Below are 18266 nucleotides of genomic sequence, written 5' to 3' on the forward strand. Positions count from 1 at the left end.
TGCGGAGCACAGGCTCCGGACGCGCAGGCTCAGCGGCCATGGCTCACGGGCCCAGCCGCTCCACGGTATGTGGGATCCTCCCGGACCGGGGCACAAACCCGTGTCCCCTGCACCGGCAGGCAGACTCCCAACCACTGCGCCACCAGGGAAGCCCCCAAACACACTTTTTTAAAAAATTACTTTTTATTGAAGTCTAGTTGATTTACAATGTTGTGTTAGTTTCTGCTGTACAGCAAAGTGATTCAGTTATACATATATGTATATGTGTGTCTGTGTATGTGTGTGTGTGCATATATATATATATTTTTCAGATTCTTTTCCATTATGGTTTATTACAGGATATTGAATATAGTTCCCTGTGCTGTACAGTAGGACCTTGTTGTTTATCCATCCTGTGTGCAATACTTTGCATCTGCTAATCCCAAACTCACATTCCATCCTCCCCACCACTCCCTTGGCAATGACAAGTCTGTTCTCTATGTCTGGGAGTCTATTTCTGGCTTACAAATAAATTCATTTGTGTCATATTTTAGATTCCCCATACAGGTGGTATCATACGGTATTTGTCTTTCTCTGTCTGACTTCACATAGTATGATAATCTCTAGGTACATCCACATTGCTGCAAATGGCATTATTTCATTCATTGTCGTGGCTGAGTAATATTCCATTGTACATATGGACCACATCTTCTTTATCCATTCATCTGTTTATGGACATTTTGGTTGCCTCCATGTCTTGGCTATTGTAAATAGTGCTGCTATGAATATTGGGGTGCATGTATCTTTTCAAATTATGGTTTTGTCCAGATATATGCCCAGGAGTGGAATTGCTGGATCATATGGCAACTTTATTTTTAGTTTTTAAGAGGAACTGCCATACTGTTCTCCATAGTGGCAGCAGCGATTTACATTCCCACCAACAATGTAGGAGGGTTCCCTTTTCCCCACACCCTCTCCAGCCTTTGTTATTTGTAGACTTTTTAATGATGGCCACTCTGACTGGTGTGAGGTGATACCTCATTGTAGTTTTGGTTTGCATTTCTCAGATAATTAGTGATGCTGAGCATCTTTTCATTGGTCAACTATACCAACATACTTTTTAAAATCTTTAGGCTACAGTTCATGGGTTGTTCAGTAAGCACAGTAGTCTTGTTGGTCCCTTGTTTTTAAATAAGGGGTGAGAGCAACATTCCCTATCTACATAATGGTGGATACTACAGCAAGGATCTTGTGTGCTCTATGTCTTTTTTTTTTTTAACGGTACGTGGGCCCCTCACCGCTGTGGCCTCTCCCGCCGCGAAGCACAGGCTCCAGATGCGCAGGCCCAGCGGCCACAGCTCACGGGCCCAGCTGCTCCGCGGCACGCGGGACTCTCCCGGACCGGGACACGAACCCGCATCCCCTGCATCGGCAGGTGGACCCCCAACCATTGCGCCACCAGGGAAGCCCCACTCTATGTCTTTGACCTGTGGTACCTAACACATTGTGAATATGTGATAGATATTTGTCAAATGAAGGACCATGCTACCTTATTCTTTATGTCAACTCCAGACCTAATCACCCTGCAATTGATGGACACTAGGTCTTTCTAATGTCTCATTACTTAAAGCTGGAACGAACATTCCTGTGATCTTATCTTGATATATAGTGGCAGGTACAGATTTCTCTCTAGGAGAGGCACAGTTTGCTGGGAGGGAGCTATAGGGTACTTGCCTTTTAGTTCTATTTGCATGGCAAGTGCATCGTAAGTGTTTATTTAGGGTGACTTGACAGAGTAGGGCTGAAGGAGATTAGGGGAGGACCACCCCATGGTACCATGACTGCACAATTCTATGGGTGCTTTAGTGAGTAAATTCCTAGAGGTGGGTTTGGAAACTGTTCTGGTTATCTATTGCTGGGGAGCAGCAAACTTTGTGTATTAAAACACCAGCAATCATTTATTTTGCTCATGAATGAATCTGCCATTTGCACTGAGTTTGCTGAGGATGGCTTGACTTTGTTCTACACATTGTTAGTTGAGTCGGCTCAACTTGGGGCTGGAGGATCCAATTTGCAGGGGGCTCACTCAGAAGGCTGGCAAGCTGGTGCTGGCTGTTGGCTGGCTGCTCTGCCAGGGCTGTGGGCTAGAGGTCTTAGTTCTTCCCCACGTGGGCTGCTTTCTCATGGCTGGTTGAGCTTCCTCACAGTGTGGCGGCTGAGTCAAGCATGAGCTTCTCAAGGGAGAAAGGGGGAAGTGTGTGACATTTTTATGACTTGCATGGTATATTTAGGACCTAGTGTCACCACCACCATAGTCACAAGCATGGTCAGATTCAAGGGGAGGAAATGTAGACCCCAGGGCTTGATGGAAGGAATACCAATGAAAGCGCATTGAATTAAGGGCATATGGGATGGAAGATATTGTTTCAACCGACTTTGGAAAATACAAACTGTTTCACAAGATGAAGAAAATTTGTAACACTCTGACTCTTTTTCTCTCCAGATATAGATGAATGTTCTCAAAGCCACCCACCATGTGGTCCTAACTCAATCTGCAGAAACCTGCCGGGGAGGTATAAGTGCAACTGTTTGCCTGGTTTCTCTTCTCCGACTGGAAATAACTGGAACCCAGGAAAGCCAGGTCATTTCACCTGTACAGGTAATGCACTCAGGCTCTCAGGCACAGGTCTTTGGTGGACAGCTCCTACTGAGTTGGGTACCTGTGTTTCTAACCATAGACACCTAATCTTTTGTCTCCCCAATGTCCTCCACTGCTCCTCAGACATTAATGAATGCCTCTACAGTGGGGTCTGCCCAGAGCACTCTGAGTGTTCCAACTCTTTGGGAAGCTACAGGTGCAGCTGCCAAGTTGGATTCACCTCTAAAAACTCCATCTGTGAAGGTATAGAGAACCTGATCTTTACCTACTCGATTAATTAAGAACTTCATATAGTGATCCTATGTGGTAGGGATTATGATCCTCATTTTAGAAATAATCCATTTGAGGCTCAGAGAGGTAAAGTCATTTGTCTAAGAATACACAGTTATTAAGTAGAAGAACCTGAATTTGAACTCCCATTGAGGGTCTACTATGAGTTAAGCAGTGGGTCAGGCAGTACTTGAGAGTAATGGGGGGGGGCTCTATCCTTAGAGTGATTCACTCACCACCCTGTGGGGGGGAGATATTGACAATGTCTGGAGACATTTTTCGTTGTCACAACTGGTGGTGGAGGCGGGTGGTTTGTGTTACTGTCAGCTGGTGGGTAGAGACCAGAGGCCCTGCTAAACATCCTCCAATGCACAGAACTGCCTCCCCACAGCCAAGAATGATCTGGTCCAAAGTGTCAGTAGCACTGAGATAAACTCTGTCCTGGGGAGAGCTCAGACCCAAACTTCAAAACTTTTCCCTGAAAGGTATTTGAATGAAGACCTGAGAGTTATTCTTGATCCTCCCTCCCCTTCCATATTAAATCAGTCATCATGTCATTGGGCTAAATGCCTGCTAAATACGTCTTGAATCTCTTCACTCTTTTCCATCCTTGGTTTAGGTTTCATCATTATTGCAACAGCCTCCTCACTAGTCTCTCCCTTTTTCTAGTGTTGATCCCTTGAATCTATCCTCTGCACTGCAGCCAGAATATTCTCACCAAGAGACAAGGGCTCCATCTTCCTGAGTCTGCTGCAGCACTATTATTTATTTAAAGGGAGGGTGACTCTATCAAGCAAGACATGGAGTGATCAAGCCCTCAACATACCCCCTGGGCTTGGAGTTAGAGATATTTGAAGTCATCTCTGATTTTTCTGATCTATTTGTAGCAGTTAGCTATTGCTGAGTAACAAATCACCCCAGAAGTTGGTGGTTAAAACAACCACCATTCGTTTAGTTCTGGATTCCACATGTTGGCAGTTTAGGTTGGGCTCTGCTGGTCAGTTCTTTGGGTCTCCACTGGGCTTGTTCGTGTGTTTGTGGACAGCTGTGGGTCAGCTCTGCTGATCTTGGCTGGGCTGTCTCACATATCTGGGGCTCATCTGGGATGATCCAACTCGCTTGCACTTTGTCTTTTTTTTTTTTTTTAATTAACCTGGGGTTTGTTCATATGGCAGAGACAAGGGGTCCAATGTGTGAGCAGAAGCAAGTAAGTTTCTCGAGATCTAAGTCTGGAACTGGCACCACATTGCTTCTGCCATATTTATTGACCAATGCAAGTCATAGAGCCAGCTACAGTCAAGGGCTGGGGAAACAAACTCCACATCTTAAAGAGAGGAGTGGCAATGTCGCATGGTACGGAACAAACCTCATCCCAAGTTGTGGACACAGGGAGGAGTAAAGGATGACAGCCATTTCTGCAATCTATGATCATTGTGGCTTGAAACTATTTGCCACCCTTTTGCTTGCATACGGTTGGCCAGCATTATTCTCAAGACCATGCTTAACTGCAAGGACATTAGAGAGAAGGGGAAAGTCTGGGTATTGGGGAGCATCAGGTGGAGAGCTGGTGCAGTGAATCTCCTGATTGCAGTCTCCTGTTCTCACTGCTTCCTCTGCCTTGACCGGGGTTTCCATTTCCACTCACCAGATGTGGACGAATGTGCTGATCCCAGAACTTGCCCAGAGCATTCAACTTGCCACAACAGTCTTGGAAGCTACTCTTGTGCCTGCAACCCAGGATTTGAATCCAGCCGGGGAAAGATGAGTTTCCAGGGCCTGGGAGAGACTTGTGAAGGTAGGTTCATGGGTCTCTTGCGGAATCAAGTCCAATCTGTTTGCAAAGACAGCAGTGGTGGGGAAGGATTTGAGGTGGGTCTCAGCTGAATTCAAAGCCCTCATCTGCAAAGCTGAAGCCAATAATCATTCATACATTCATGCATTCATTCAACAAACACTTCCTGAACACCTACTACATGCCAAGCACTATTCTAGGGATGGAGGATACAGCAGTGTGTAATGCAGGCAAAAATACTTGTTCTCATGGAATTTATCATCCAGTGTGGGGAGAGATAGGGAACAAACAAAATACGTTCATGGACATATTGTGTGCCAGGGATAGTTAAAGGAGATGAAGACAAAGAAGGCGGGACAGGTGGGTAGGTAATACTCGAGGGTGAAATTGTAGTTTTAATAGCGTGGCAGGGAAAGGCCATGCTGAGAAGTTGATATTTGAGAAAAGACCTGAAGGGAGTGAGATATGGGTTATCTGGGGAAGGGTGTTCCGGGAGGGGGAAATAGCAGGTACACAGTCCTAAAGGCAGGATCCCAGCCAAGGCACTAAGCTCTTCCATATATGTGCTCATTCAGTCGTCCCAACAACCTGATGCTATCAGTGGTACTTTGTACCCATATTATAGATGAGGAAACTGAGCCTCCATTGTGGTGGAATCACCTCTCCCAAGGTCAAATAGAAAGGAAATAAGAGAGTCATGGTAGAACTATGCCTAGTGTGACTTCATACCTCAGCCACCATGATCTGCTGCCTCTGAATGAAGCTACACCTGCTGGTAACTCAGGGTGGGCTTGTGCAGGACAGATATCAATTTAATCACCAAATTTCCAGTCTCTGAGACTCAAGACAGCCTGGAAAGCTGTCATGTAAAAATTCCAGAGCCAGACAGAACCTGAATTTAAATCCCGGTTGTGCCTTTCACAAGCTATGTGACTTTGCACAATTTTGAAGCCTCAGTTTCCTCCTCTGAAGAATGGAAATGTTAGTTTGCACCTCACAGGGCTGCTGGGAGCATTTGTTGAGTGGATGCATGTAAAGGATCTTCCTCATTGCCTGCCACAAAGAAAGCTCAACACGTTTGCCATTAACTTTTTATTTCAGTTAACGAATACTTAACATAGTACTTGCTCTGTCCCAGGTTCTGTTCTGAGTGTTTAGAGATAATGTATCATCTTATGTAATCCTCTGAACAACACTATGGGGTGGGTTCTGTGATTACTTCCATTTCACAGATGAGGAAACGGAGATACACGGAGATGAATTCTCTTGTCCAGCGTATTAGTCAGCTCGGGCTGCCATAACAAAGTACCAGAGACTGGGGGGCTTTAACAACAGAGATTTATTATCTCACAGTTTTGGAGGGTGGAAGTCCAAGATCAAGGTGTCAGCATGGTAGGGTTCTGGAAACAGCTGTCTTCCTGGCTTGTACACAGCTGCCTTCTTGCTGTGTTCTCCCATGGCAGAGAGAGCTCTTGTGTTCTCCCTCATGAGGATTCCACCTTCATGACCTCATCTAAACCTAATTAGTTTCCACATCCAAATACCATCCCACTGGGGGGTAGGGCTTCAACATATGAATTTGGGGAGAGGTGACGTAATTCACTCCATAGCACCCAGCAACACGCAGATTATAAGGGGGCAGAGCCAGGCTTTGAACTCAAGATGTCCATGCTCTTTACCCCTCCACTCCACTCTGATATAGTGATTTCTTGGAGAGGAATTGAGATTCATCAACGGGTTTGAGGCTGAGGGAACACAGGTGTGAGAGAATGAGCCTTTGTGAGCCTACAGGTAACGGATGAATCCAGGCCATGAATTCTGAAGGGATTAGAAGGAAAGGATGAGCTCAGCTGGGAACAGACTCTTAGCGTCTTATATGTTCTAATGAGGAGTATGGATTCTATCCTGAGCTGTGGGGAGCCTCATCAGAAGATTTGCATGGGTCATACACATGCCTCTAAATGTTTCCTTTTCATAGTGATGCAAATGTGTTTAAGAAGGTGAGCCCGGAGGAGCTGGGGAAACCCATTGGCTTTAGGTCAGTGGTAGGGCTATGAACTGCTGCTGTAGCCTCAGCCTCCTTCATCCTTTTGATTTTCTGCTTAGATGTGGATGAGTGTTCCAGGAACTCGACACTTTGTGGTCCCAGTTCTGTCTGCACCAACATTCTGGGAAAATACGGTTGCTCCTGCCTGCCAGGGTTCTTTTCACCTGATTTGTGGATCCCTGAGAAACCTGAGGCTTTCAAGTGTACAGGTAACTCTTCCAGCCATTTTGGGGACTTCTCAGCGGAGGTCAAACTACCCTGAAAGGTAGTGGCTTATATCAACCATCAATTGTTCTTGCCCGTGATTCTGTGGGTTGACCATATGGTGTTTCTGGGGCACTAGGATGGTTGGCAGGTGCAAAATGACCTTGTTTACATGGCTGGTAGTTGGTACTGGTCTCTGGCTGGAAGCTCAGTTGGCCCTTCAGTTTTCCTTATGAACTTTTCCTCATGGCTGCTTGGCCTTCCTCATAGCATGGCAGCTGGCTCAGAAACCCTCTGAGGGAGATTAGTTAGGTCAGGGTTCCTCAGCTTTGGTACTATTGACTTTTGGGGCTGGATAGCTATTTGTTCTGGGGGACTGTCCTGTGCATTATAAGATCTTCTGCCTCGATCCGTTGGATCCCAGCGACCAACAGAAATGTCTCCAGACATTGCCCAAGGTCCCCAGAGGGGCAAATCTCCCTCAGTTCAGAACCACTAGTTCAACATAATAGAAATTTCTTACTCTCATATGAATCCAATAGATATACTTGGCCAAAGGGCAGCTTTCCTCCACAAGTTGATATAGGTGTCCAGTCTCCTTATATCTCTTGGTTCTTCTATCCCTTAGGGCATTAGAATTCCTGGTTCCAGCCAGCGGTGGGGAAAGAGAGAAAAGGCACACCCACTTCTTAACCACCTTGGCCCAGAAGTGGCATATGTCAGGTTCCCATAAGTGAAAGCTAGTCACAGGATCCCATCTAGATGCGGAGGGTTCTGGGAAATGTAGTTCCTGGTTGGGATGCCATGTTTTAGCAACCACTCTCTGCTTTGGAAGGCGAAGCATGACTTTTGTTGGCTTGGTGGCCCACTGTGCCTCATGCCACAGATATTGATGAGTGCCTTGATAAGTGTCTTTTCAATGCAACATGCAACATGCACCAACACCCCCGGGAGCTACCTTTTGTACCTGCCACCTTGGCTTTGCACCAAGCAATGGACAGCTCAACTCCATAGACCCAAAAGTGGACTGCATAGGTGAGCGGAGGGTTTGCTGGACATCCCTGGAAAGAAGTGTCTCCTTACTCTGAGTTGTTTGATATTCTTGAGTTCTTTGCAGATATTGACGAATGCCTCCAGGATCCGTCACCCTGTGGCCCAAATTCTGTCTGCACCAATACCCTGGGCTCCTACAGCTGTGGCTGCATGGTGGGCTTTCATCCCAATCCAAAAGCCTCCTGGAAATATGGCAACTTCAGTTGCAAACGTAATAATCTCCTTGCATGTCTTGGCAATGGAATCTGTGTTTTGCTTTGGTTGTAGAATCCTCACTTTTCCCAACCTCTGTACCCTCTTCTTTTTTTACCTCGTCCACATATTCTCTCTTTTTCTGTTCATTTACTCATTCATTAATCACTCACTTGATAAATTATTTTTGCAGCATCAATCCATGGGGAAGTTTGAAAGGTTTACATTTTTTAAATTATGGATTATTTGATATATTAAAAGTATAGATAACTTATATGGAGGCAATGAAGTATAATAATAAAATGGATATATCTGAGGCCCTTGGCAACGTAAGCGCTAGAACATCATCAATGCCATTGCGTTTCCTACATGCTTCTTCCCTACTCTGTATCCCTGACTCCTCCCCAAAGGGAACCACATGGAACTTTGTAATTCCCCTACTTAAAATATTCTCCCTCTAAACATTCCTTGCTTAGTTTGGTTTGCTTTGGAGCTTTATAACGATGGTATCATATTATGTATAGTCTTTTCTGATTTGCTTTTTCACCTACTGTCATGCTTCTCAGAGTTGCTGACGTAGCATGTGGCTGTAGTGTGTTCATTTCCACTGTTGTATAATATGACAATGGATGGATTTCAAGCAGGGGGTGAAGAAATCAGACTTGCCTATTAATCACATCTTGCTGTGGTTAAGTTTGATTTGGTTGTTTTTGTTTTTTCTTCTTAGGGGTTCCCTTCAAGTGTAAAGAAGATGTGATACCCAACAATGAGTGGGCCCAGCTATGCCAAGTGGGAGGAGCAGTGGAGCCTGAATATGTAAGTAGTTTTGAAAGTTCCTAGTTCTTGAAGTTTTCCCAGAAGGCACTTAGGTAGAATGTTGTTTTGCAGCTTTAACAGAGTCAAAAAACACGGTGGCCTAGACCAGATATAAATTTATTTCTCTCTTTGTAACAGTCTGAGTATAAGCTGCTGAGAGCTGACATGATGGCTTCATAATACTCTGCCATCACCAACACAAGTCTCCCTCATTTTAGTCCAAAATGGCTGCTCCAGCTCCTGACATCAAGTCTGCATTCCAGCTGATGGGCAGAAGAGAAGGGGAAGTGAAAGGCACAGTCCTTCCCTTTAAGAGTATGACCCAGTATCACTTTTGCTTACACATAGCTTCAAGGACAGCTGGAAAGGAAGGACATTTGTCTATCTAAAACTTGGGGATTCGTTTACTAAAAGAAGAAATGGTATTGGAGTCTCACTATTAGTGAAGGTGTATGTGCTGCATCTGTGTGATATGGGATGGGTGATACACAGCCTCCAGGCCAGGCAGAGGAATTTGGATGTCTTGATTCTCTAATGAAGTCATTCTAGTAAGTAAAGACTCCAGAAGCATCTTCAGGTATTGATGTCACTATATTAAATATGAGTTTGTAATTCCCATGCACTTTGGTTCACTGTTGTTTTTTTTTTAATTGTGAAATACACATAAAATTCGCTCTTTTAAAGTGTACAGTTCAGAGACATTTAGTACACTCACAGTGGTGTGCAACCACCACCTCTATCTCCAAAACATTTTCATCACCCCCAGAAGAAGTCCTATGTACCCATTGACAGTTACTCTGTATTCCCCCCTGGCATCAGCCCCCGATAAACAGTAATCTAATTTCTATCTCCATTGATTTACCTATTCTGGACATTTCCTATAAATGGAATCACACACTATGTATCATTTTGTGTCTGGCTTCTCTCACTGAGCATCGTGCTTTCAAGGTCCGTCAGTGTTGTAGCTGTGTCAGTGCTTCAGTCCTTTTCATGGCTGAATTATATTCCACTTGGACCACTGGTCTTTTCACCCCACTCAATAGTTTTGCTGTTGGTTGATGTTTTCTTTTCTGATTTGTGGAAGAGGAAGATGCTATGCTTCCAATTCTGATCAAAAGGGGAGTTTTTATCTCCCTGAGAATCCTAGAGACTTGTGACACCTCAGGGATTCAGGACCATCCCACGTGGTGGGCTCAATGGCCCGGTTTGTACATTGCACACTTGATCGATGCTCACAAATGCTCTTCCCTCTGGGATACAGGTTTCCTTTTGTGCACTGATGAATGCCACCCTCGGCATCCTGGATGATGTCTGTAAAAACAAAACCACCGTCGTCTCTCTGAAGGTAACAGTGAAGTCTCCATAATCATGTTTCGAGTTTCAAACATATTGGGGGCACACTTTGGGTGCACAAAATCCTCTTTATCATGAATGGGTTGTGAGTTAACGTTTAATCTACTCCAGTTGTAAGGTCTGAAAAATTAACATGCAGCAATATTGCCCTTTTCTGTACAGTTTTGTGAGTTTTATTACCCGAGTAGGTTTGTGTAACTGCCACCACAGTCGGACAACAGAGCAGTTCCCTCCCTGTCCCCTGACCCTTCTCCCCTCCCCTACCCCCCCACCAATTCCACTGGGCTTCCTCTTTTTTTCTTAACTTAATTTTTTTTTTTTAGGCTGTGTAGCGGGGTATGCGGGATCTTAGTTCCTTGACCAGGGATCGAACCCGTGCTCCCTGGAGTGGAAGTACAGAGTCTTAACCACTGGACCGCCAGGAAAGCCCTGGGCTTCCTCTTTATAGTCAGATATTCACTCCCTCCACCTTTAGCTCCTGGGAATCCCTGATCTGTTCTCTGTCGTTACAGTTTTGTCTTTTCAAGAGTGTTTTGTAAATGGAATCACACAATAAGTGGCCCTTTGAGTCTAGCTTCTTTCACTGAGCACCATGTTTTCAAGTTTCATCCACATTGTAGCCTGTGTCAGTGCTTCACTCCTTTTTATGGCTGAGTAGTGTCCCATTTTCTGGATGGACGACAGTTTGTTTATCCACTCATCTTTGAAGGATATTGGAGTTGTTTCCACTTGACCAAGATCTCTTCATTCCTCCATCCCCACCCCAGCTTTTTTTTTTTTTTTTTTTTTGCGGTACGCGGGCCTCTCACTGTTGTGGCCTCTCCCGTTGAGGAGCACAGGCTCCGGATGCGCAGGCTCAGCGGCCATGGCTCACGGGCCCAGCCGCTCCGCGGCACGTGGGATCCCCCCGGACCGGGGCACGAACCCGTGTCCCCTGCATCGGCAGGCGGACTCTCAACCACTGTGCCACCAGGGAAGCCCCCCACGCCAGCTTTTGGCGATTATCAATAGACCTACTATAAACATTTATCTGTGTGTGTGTGTGTATGTGTGTGCGTGCGTGTGTGTGTGTGTGTGTGTGTGTGTGTGTGTACTTGAATTTTCATTTTTCTAGGGTAAATACCTAGGAGTGGGATGACTAGGTCATTACAATTGCAGATTTAAAAAAATAGTTTCTCTTAAGACTTTAAGTTGCAACTTACGGATGTTGTTATGTCATTTATAAATCTGTATGAAAATAAGAATAACACTTTCATTTGTATTCTGGTGAATTTTAAATTAATGAACATTTATTCATGAAGTGTACACTTATTCATAGGGTTTTCAGATTAAATTTGTATAAACAATGAACCCTTTCAACAAATTTATTTAAATTCCCTCAAACATTTTCTACCATGTTTACAAATATTCTCATTTCTCCCCAGATTTTAAGTACTTAATGAGGAAGGTTTACAAACCTAAAAGGCAAGGTCACTATGCCCTTAAGAGATTCATAAATCCACTCAGTCACATGCATAAATATAATAATTCAGAGTTTTTAAAAAAATGTTGTAATACGGTGTATGTTCTCTTAAATTGTTCATATTAAAATCACGTCTAATTGCTTTTTGCCATGAAATCATGTGGTTAATTGGTCTCCTTTAATGTGTCAAAGTTTTCCAGCCCTTTAAACAATAGATTTCCAAATTATGCCAAAGATTACAAAACCTTCTAAAATTAACACAAAAGTGTTACTACTATGGAGTTTTAGCTTGCTTGCTATTTTTTTTTTCTTTCCTGAGGATATAAAATAAACTTCCTAGCTAAGAAGAATAGATTTAATGTCAAAGGGGATTTTGATGACATTTCAGCAGCCACAGAATTGAGAACCACAGTTTTTCAGGATGATTCTAGCTGAGATTTTTTGCTCTGTCGGTGGGGAGGGACCCCAAACTCATGCCTTTCATTTGGGATATGGTTACAAAACTCAGTGCATCCTGTTTTTCCCAGACAAACATCTCTCAAGTTTCACTCTGATCCAGTTTTTACTGAAATTCTTTTCATCTTCTTATCATCAAATTTGGATACATAGAAATTGGTTTCCCTGCTAAGATTTTAGTTAATTTCCTTCACCATTGGATTGGATTCAACTAATTTCTTCCCTTCATTTATTAGGTTGTGAGCTCGTGAATTCTCTTCATATTTTTTTTGTTGGGATTACATTTTTATAGTCAGTTTATTAACAATAATCAATAATCAAGGGAACAGTATCAGAATTAATATTAATATTATTATTGCTATAGTCTTTCCTTAACTCTATTCCTTAGGCATAACCAATGTTAACATTTAGATGCATATTTTTCCATATCTTTTTTTACTTTGTGAATGCTTGTATAACACACACACACACACACACACACGCACACACACACACATACACACATTGAAGCACACATTGAGTACCTACTATGAGTGGTTTAGAGCAGTGATTAAGGATTCCACCGCTGATACCAGACTGCCAAAGTTCAAATCTTGGTTCTGCCACCTACTAGATATGTATCTTTGTTTTCTCATCCAAAATGGAAATAATAATAGCTTCTATTTCATAAGTATCGTCATAAAATTAAATAAATTAGTATATATAAGGCACTTAATACATGGCTCATAATAAGTATTAATTATATTTATTTTAAAATCTCAATTAGTGCCAGAAACATAAATACCATAAATATAAAACTTTAAATTAAAGTACTTGTTCTTTTTAAACGAAAGGAGATAATATAACATGTGATTCTGTAATTTGCTTTACTTAATCGTAGCTCATGGACCTTTCTGCTTGTTAATATACATAGATATAAAGTCATTCTTTTATTAACAGCTGTATACTATCCCATGATTTGATTTTATCATCTTTTATTTAACCAATCAGTTGGACATTCAGGCTTTCCGAATTCTTGCTATCACAAACCACACTGAAATGCACATCATTAGCCAAGATCCTTGCACAATTTTTAAGTATTTCTTGCAGGAGGGATTCCTGGAAGGGAAGTTGCTGAGGCAAAAGGGTATGTGCAATTTATACCATGACAAGTGCTGACTTACTGCACACCATGAAGGCTACACCAATTTGCATTCCCAGTGGGGCTTCTTGAATCAGGAAAAGGAGGCTGAGTGAATGTCCTTTTACATTCTTCATTATCCTAGACTGTCAACCCATTCTCTTGATGAGAGAGGGGACAGCTGCTGTTTCATTGATAAGAGAAAGAGAGAGAGAGAGAGAGAGAGAGAGCGAGAGAGAGCAAACACACCTTTCCTTGCAGAGTACGGCTGAGAGCTTTGCCTCTGTGATTGAACAAACATCCACATGGTCCAACTTCACCAAAGAGAAGACATCTACCCTGGCCACCGTCTTACTGGAGAGCGTGGAAAGCACCACTTTGGCAGCTCTTCTGAAACCCTCAGCGAATGTCAGTCAGACTATTCAGACGGACCACTTAGGTAGGACATATCCTTCGTGTCAAGGTCACACCTAGGGGCTGATTTAGACGGGTGACTTTGGCAATGTGGTTCTGCATGGCTTTCCCATATACCAGTTCCCCAGCTGTTTCAAACCTCTGCACGTACAGCAAAGCAAGTCCAGTTATCGTAACAACATCTTCCATTTATCGAGTGCCTGGCATTGTGTTAAGTCGGTGGTCAAGTTTACACAGCTGGTGAGTGGCAGCGGAGCTAGGCCTCCTAGTTAGTGACTGTGGAACCTGAACCCTTCTTGTCCACTATCCTGGGCATGCTCCAGACTCTTTCAATTTCCTTTGGCTTTGGAAAACCTGTCTAAGTTTGGAGTAGTCAGAGGGCCATGACTCTGCTGCTTTCCATCACTGTTGACTTCAAGCCCATGTTTCCCTGATGCATCCCCTAAGGATGTGAGCGCTCACTCCTAGAATTACAATTGGGTTTCTCATTTATTTGATGCTACCATCCTCCTGTCATTCATCAAGGGCCTCAGGATCTTTCCCATGACCAATCGTTCTGTCTGTCCTTTCCTTCTCTTGCAACCAGGGATGCGTCCCTTTCTTGGCCAGAAACCAAATTCAAGACCCACTTTCTGGGTGACCTCCTGTAAATTCTCCCTTTCTCCCTTTTAGACATTGAGAGCAAAGTTATCAACAAAGGATGCACTGAAGAGAATGAGGCCTTTAATTTGAAAGCGAAAGGGGATGAGATGAAGATCTGGTGCTCCACAATCGAAGAATCTGGATCCACAGGTACAGACCCACTCCTGAGAATCAGAGAGGGTGGTTATTGTGCATTCAAGCAGCAGATATTTATTTATTACCTTTTAAAACTTTTTTAAATTAAAAAAATTTTTTTCTAACAGTCCCTTGTTGGTTATCTATTCTAAATATAGCAGTGTGTTCATGTCAATCCCAAACTCCCAATCTACCCCTCTCCACCCTTCCCCCCACCCCGGTAACCATAAATTCGTTCTCTAAGTTTGTGAGTCTGTTTCTGTTTTGTAAATAAGTTCATTTGTATCATTGTTTTTTAGATTCTGCCTATAAGGCATATCATATGATATTTGTCTTTCACTGTCTGACTTCCTTCACTTAGTATGATAATCTCCAGGTCCATCCATGTTTCTGCAAATGGCATTATTTCATTCTTTTTTTATGGCTGAGTAGTATTCCATTGTATATATGCACCACATCTTCTTTATCCATTCATCTGTCGATGGACATTTGGGTTGCTTCCATGTCTTGGCTATTGTAGACAGTGCTGCAATGAACATTGGGGTGCATGTATTTATTTTGTTTTTAATTTTAATTTCTTTAGCAAATATTTATTGATCACCTCCTAGGTGCCAAGACCTGTGCCAAGAAGGGAGGGAATCAATGATGGTAGAGGGGGACTCCCCTGATGGTCCAGTGGTTAAGACTCCACACTCCCAATGCAGGGGGCACGGGTTCAGTCCCTGGTCGGGGAACTAAGATCCCACATGCCGCAAGGCGTGGCCGAAAAAAAAAGAAAAAGTGATGGTAGAGGCAGAAATAGCCCATGCCCTCAGGGAGTTTTCCATCTGCTAGGGAAGTCAGACATTAAATAAATTATCTCTGGGAATGGAGTCTAGAAGAGAGTGAATATGTGTATATGTATGTTTGGTTCACTTTGCTGTACAGCAGAAACTAACACAATATTGTAAATCCACTATACTCCGATAAAATATTAATTAAAAAATTAATCTCACAGTACAGGAGTGTCAAGACATTTCCTGTCCAATCCAGCAGCCACTGGTCATGTTTTATTATTGAGCACTTCGAGTGTGGTTAGGCTGTGAAGGTGACATACATACTGGATTTCAAAGTCTTGGTGCCAAAGATGAAGGATGTAAAATATCTTATTAATAAACTTTTATATTGACTACATGTTGAAATGGTAATATTTTGTAGGTATTGAGTTAATATATAATTAAAATGACCTTTTTTTTTTTACTGTTCTAAAATGTGGCTACTGGAAAATGTAAAATTGCATATGTGGCTTATATGATATTTCTGGCAGACAGTGCTAATCTGTATCAGGGATTGGCAAACCTTTCCCGTAGAGCATGGTTAGTAAATATTTTAGGCTTTGAGGACAATACAATCTGTCGCAATGATTCAGCTCTACCGTCATAGTGCAAAAGGATTCATAAGCAATATCTAAATGAATGGGTGAGGCTGTGTTGCAAAGAAACTTTTTTTTTTTTTTTTGCTGTACTCGGGCCTCTCACTGTTGTGACCTCTCCTGTTGCAGAGCACAGGCTCCGGACGCGCAGGCTCAGCGGCCATGGCTCACGGGCCCAGCCGCTCCGCGGCATGTGGGATCTTCCCGGACCGGGGCACGAACCCGTGTCCCCTGCATTGGCAGGCGGACTCTCAACCACTGCGCCACCAGGGAAGCCCCGCAATGAAACTTTTATTTACAAAAAACAGGCAATGGCCAGATTAGCTTGTAGGTCATTGTTCATCACTCCCTGATCTATATGCTCTGGAGGGCACAAGGAACAGGCTAGGACACATCCCTGGAGACCACCAACACTGAAAGCGGAAGCCCACCAAAGAGACTGAACAAGAATAACCATAAATGTGGTAGGGGAACTTATTTTTTCCCTCTGCTGAGTTGAATTGTCCCTTAAAAACACAAATGCAAATTTACTTTTAAATGTAGCCAAGATTTCTTCCAGGTGATAGCACCTCGAGATTTTTTTTTTTTTTTAAGGTTATGGTACGTCTGGTACCAGAGCCTCTGGTAGGTGAGGTTCACGCACCTGGAAGTCCACTGGTGTTTCAATTCTCAGAGCAAGCCAGTGGTGCAGAGATGCATGGGATCTGAAAGTGTGTATGTGTGTGGATGGGCTGGGTCATCTATAATAACTACTGAGCAAATGATCCCCCTCCCTTTTCTTTTTTTGCTTTTAGGGGAAATTGCAGGGGTCAACGGGGTGGCTTTTGTCTCCTTTGCGGGTTTGGAGTCCGTTTTGGATGAGGGCTTCTTCCAAGACCCTCAGGTCCCCTTGGCCAACTCCAGGAGGAAATTGAAGTTGAATTCTCGCATTGTTGGGGGCATCATAACAGGAGAGAAGAAAGACGGGTTCTCTAAACCAGTCACCTACACCCTGGAGAACATTGAGGTTTGTGAAGAGGTTTCCACTGGACCCTCATCTGCATTCTGAGAATTCCCCATTCTCAAGTGAGCTTAGCTCTCATTTTTGATGGGGACCCATTAAAGCAGCAAGCGTCCACAATTTCTGATAACTCAAGCCACTTCCCAACATCCACCACTAGAAAAATGAGCTCTCCTATTTCTATGTGGCATTTCCCCATTCATCAACGGGCAAGGTTTAGGTTAGATTAAGTCATGTGGATGCAGGAACATTGACACGGATATTTACATTAGCTAGGACCAAGTTAGTGGTAGAGACAGGTCTGGCACCCAAGACATTTCTTTTCATTACTGCACATTGAAATACCAGCATTTTTCTCCCTTCCCTACAGAACATACCCACATCTTCTTGAGGCTGATCAAGTTGAATCCTGAATGGATTCTTGAATAGAGGGATTCTCAGGTAACCAAAGCCTTTGACTTTTCAGCCAAAGCGGAATTTTGAGAGTCCCATCTGCGTTGCCTGGAGCACAGATGTTGAAGGAGGTAGATGGACACCGTCTGGCTGTGCAATCCTTGAAGTTTCTGAGACGCACACTGGCTGCAGCTGTAATCGAATGGTGAACTTGGCCATCATCATGGCTGCTGGGGAGCTCACGGTCAGTACTGATGCTCTGTACTCTAGCGCCCCAGATCCAGTGGGAAAATATTGACTGAACATCCATGGTATGCCTCTCATGGCATTGGGTGTTGTGGGAAGGCGTTATGGGGGAAAGAAGGGATGGGTGCCATACTTCTGCCCTTAGAGAATTCGTGGTCTGGTTGGGAAGCCATGACACTCGTATATAAAATGATAAATGACCCTAAATAGGTGCAGGCACGATGACAATCACGGACCCCACTTACTGAGCACCTCCTATGGGCTGGACCCTTTATTTATTTTTTTTATTATTTTTTAATATTTACTTATTTATTTTTGGCTGCATTGGGTCTTTGTTGCTGCGCGCGGGCTTCCTCTAGTTGCGGCGAGTGGGGGCTACTCTTCGTTGAGGTGCGCGGGCTTCTCATTGCGGTGGCTTCTCTTGTGGTGGGACACGGGCTCTAGGAGCGTGGGCTCAGTAGTGGTGGCTCGGGGGCTCTAGAGCGCAGGCTCAGTAGTTGTGGCACATGGGCTTAGTTGCTCTGCAGCCTGTGGGACCTTCCTGGACCAGGGCTCGAACCCGTGTCCCCTGCATTGGCAGGCGGATTCTTAATCACTGTACCACCAGGGAAGCCCTGGACCC

At 43.8% G+C, this 18266-nt stretch overlaps 1 protein-coding gene across 1 annotated transcript in view; it reads left to right on the plus strand.

Annotated features, from left to right (window-relative positions):
• ADGRE1 (adhesion G protein-coupled receptor E1) overlaps positions 1 to 18266 on the plus strand; it is a 47683-nt gene that overhangs the window by 12322 nt on the left and 17095 nt on the right. The window contains 13 exon segments of the mRNA XM_007460740.1: positions 2483 to 2638; positions 2762 to 2881; positions 4557 to 4703; positions 6807 to 6956; positions 7838 to 7884; positions 7887 to 7986; positions 8069 to 8215; positions 8924 to 9012; positions 10274 to 10357; positions 13665 to 13842; positions 14490 to 14609; positions 16812 to 17011; positions 17472 to 17642. Coding sequence (XP_007460802.1) covers positions 2483 to 2638; positions 2762 to 2881; positions 4557 to 4703; positions 6807 to 6956; positions 7838 to 7884; positions 7887 to 7986; positions 8069 to 8215; positions 8924 to 9012; positions 10274 to 10357; positions 13665 to 13842; positions 14490 to 14609; positions 16812 to 17011; positions 17472 to 17642 — 1709 coding nt within the window.

This window comes from Lipotes vexillifer, unplaced genomic scaffold, assembly GCF_000442215.2.
Source record: "Lipotes vexillifer unplaced genomic scaffold, Lipotes_vexillifer_v1.1 scaffold1011, whole genome shotgun sequence".
Lineage (NCBI taxonomy): Eukaryota > Metazoa > Chordata > Mammalia > Artiodactyla > Lipotidae > Lipotes > Lipotes vexillifer.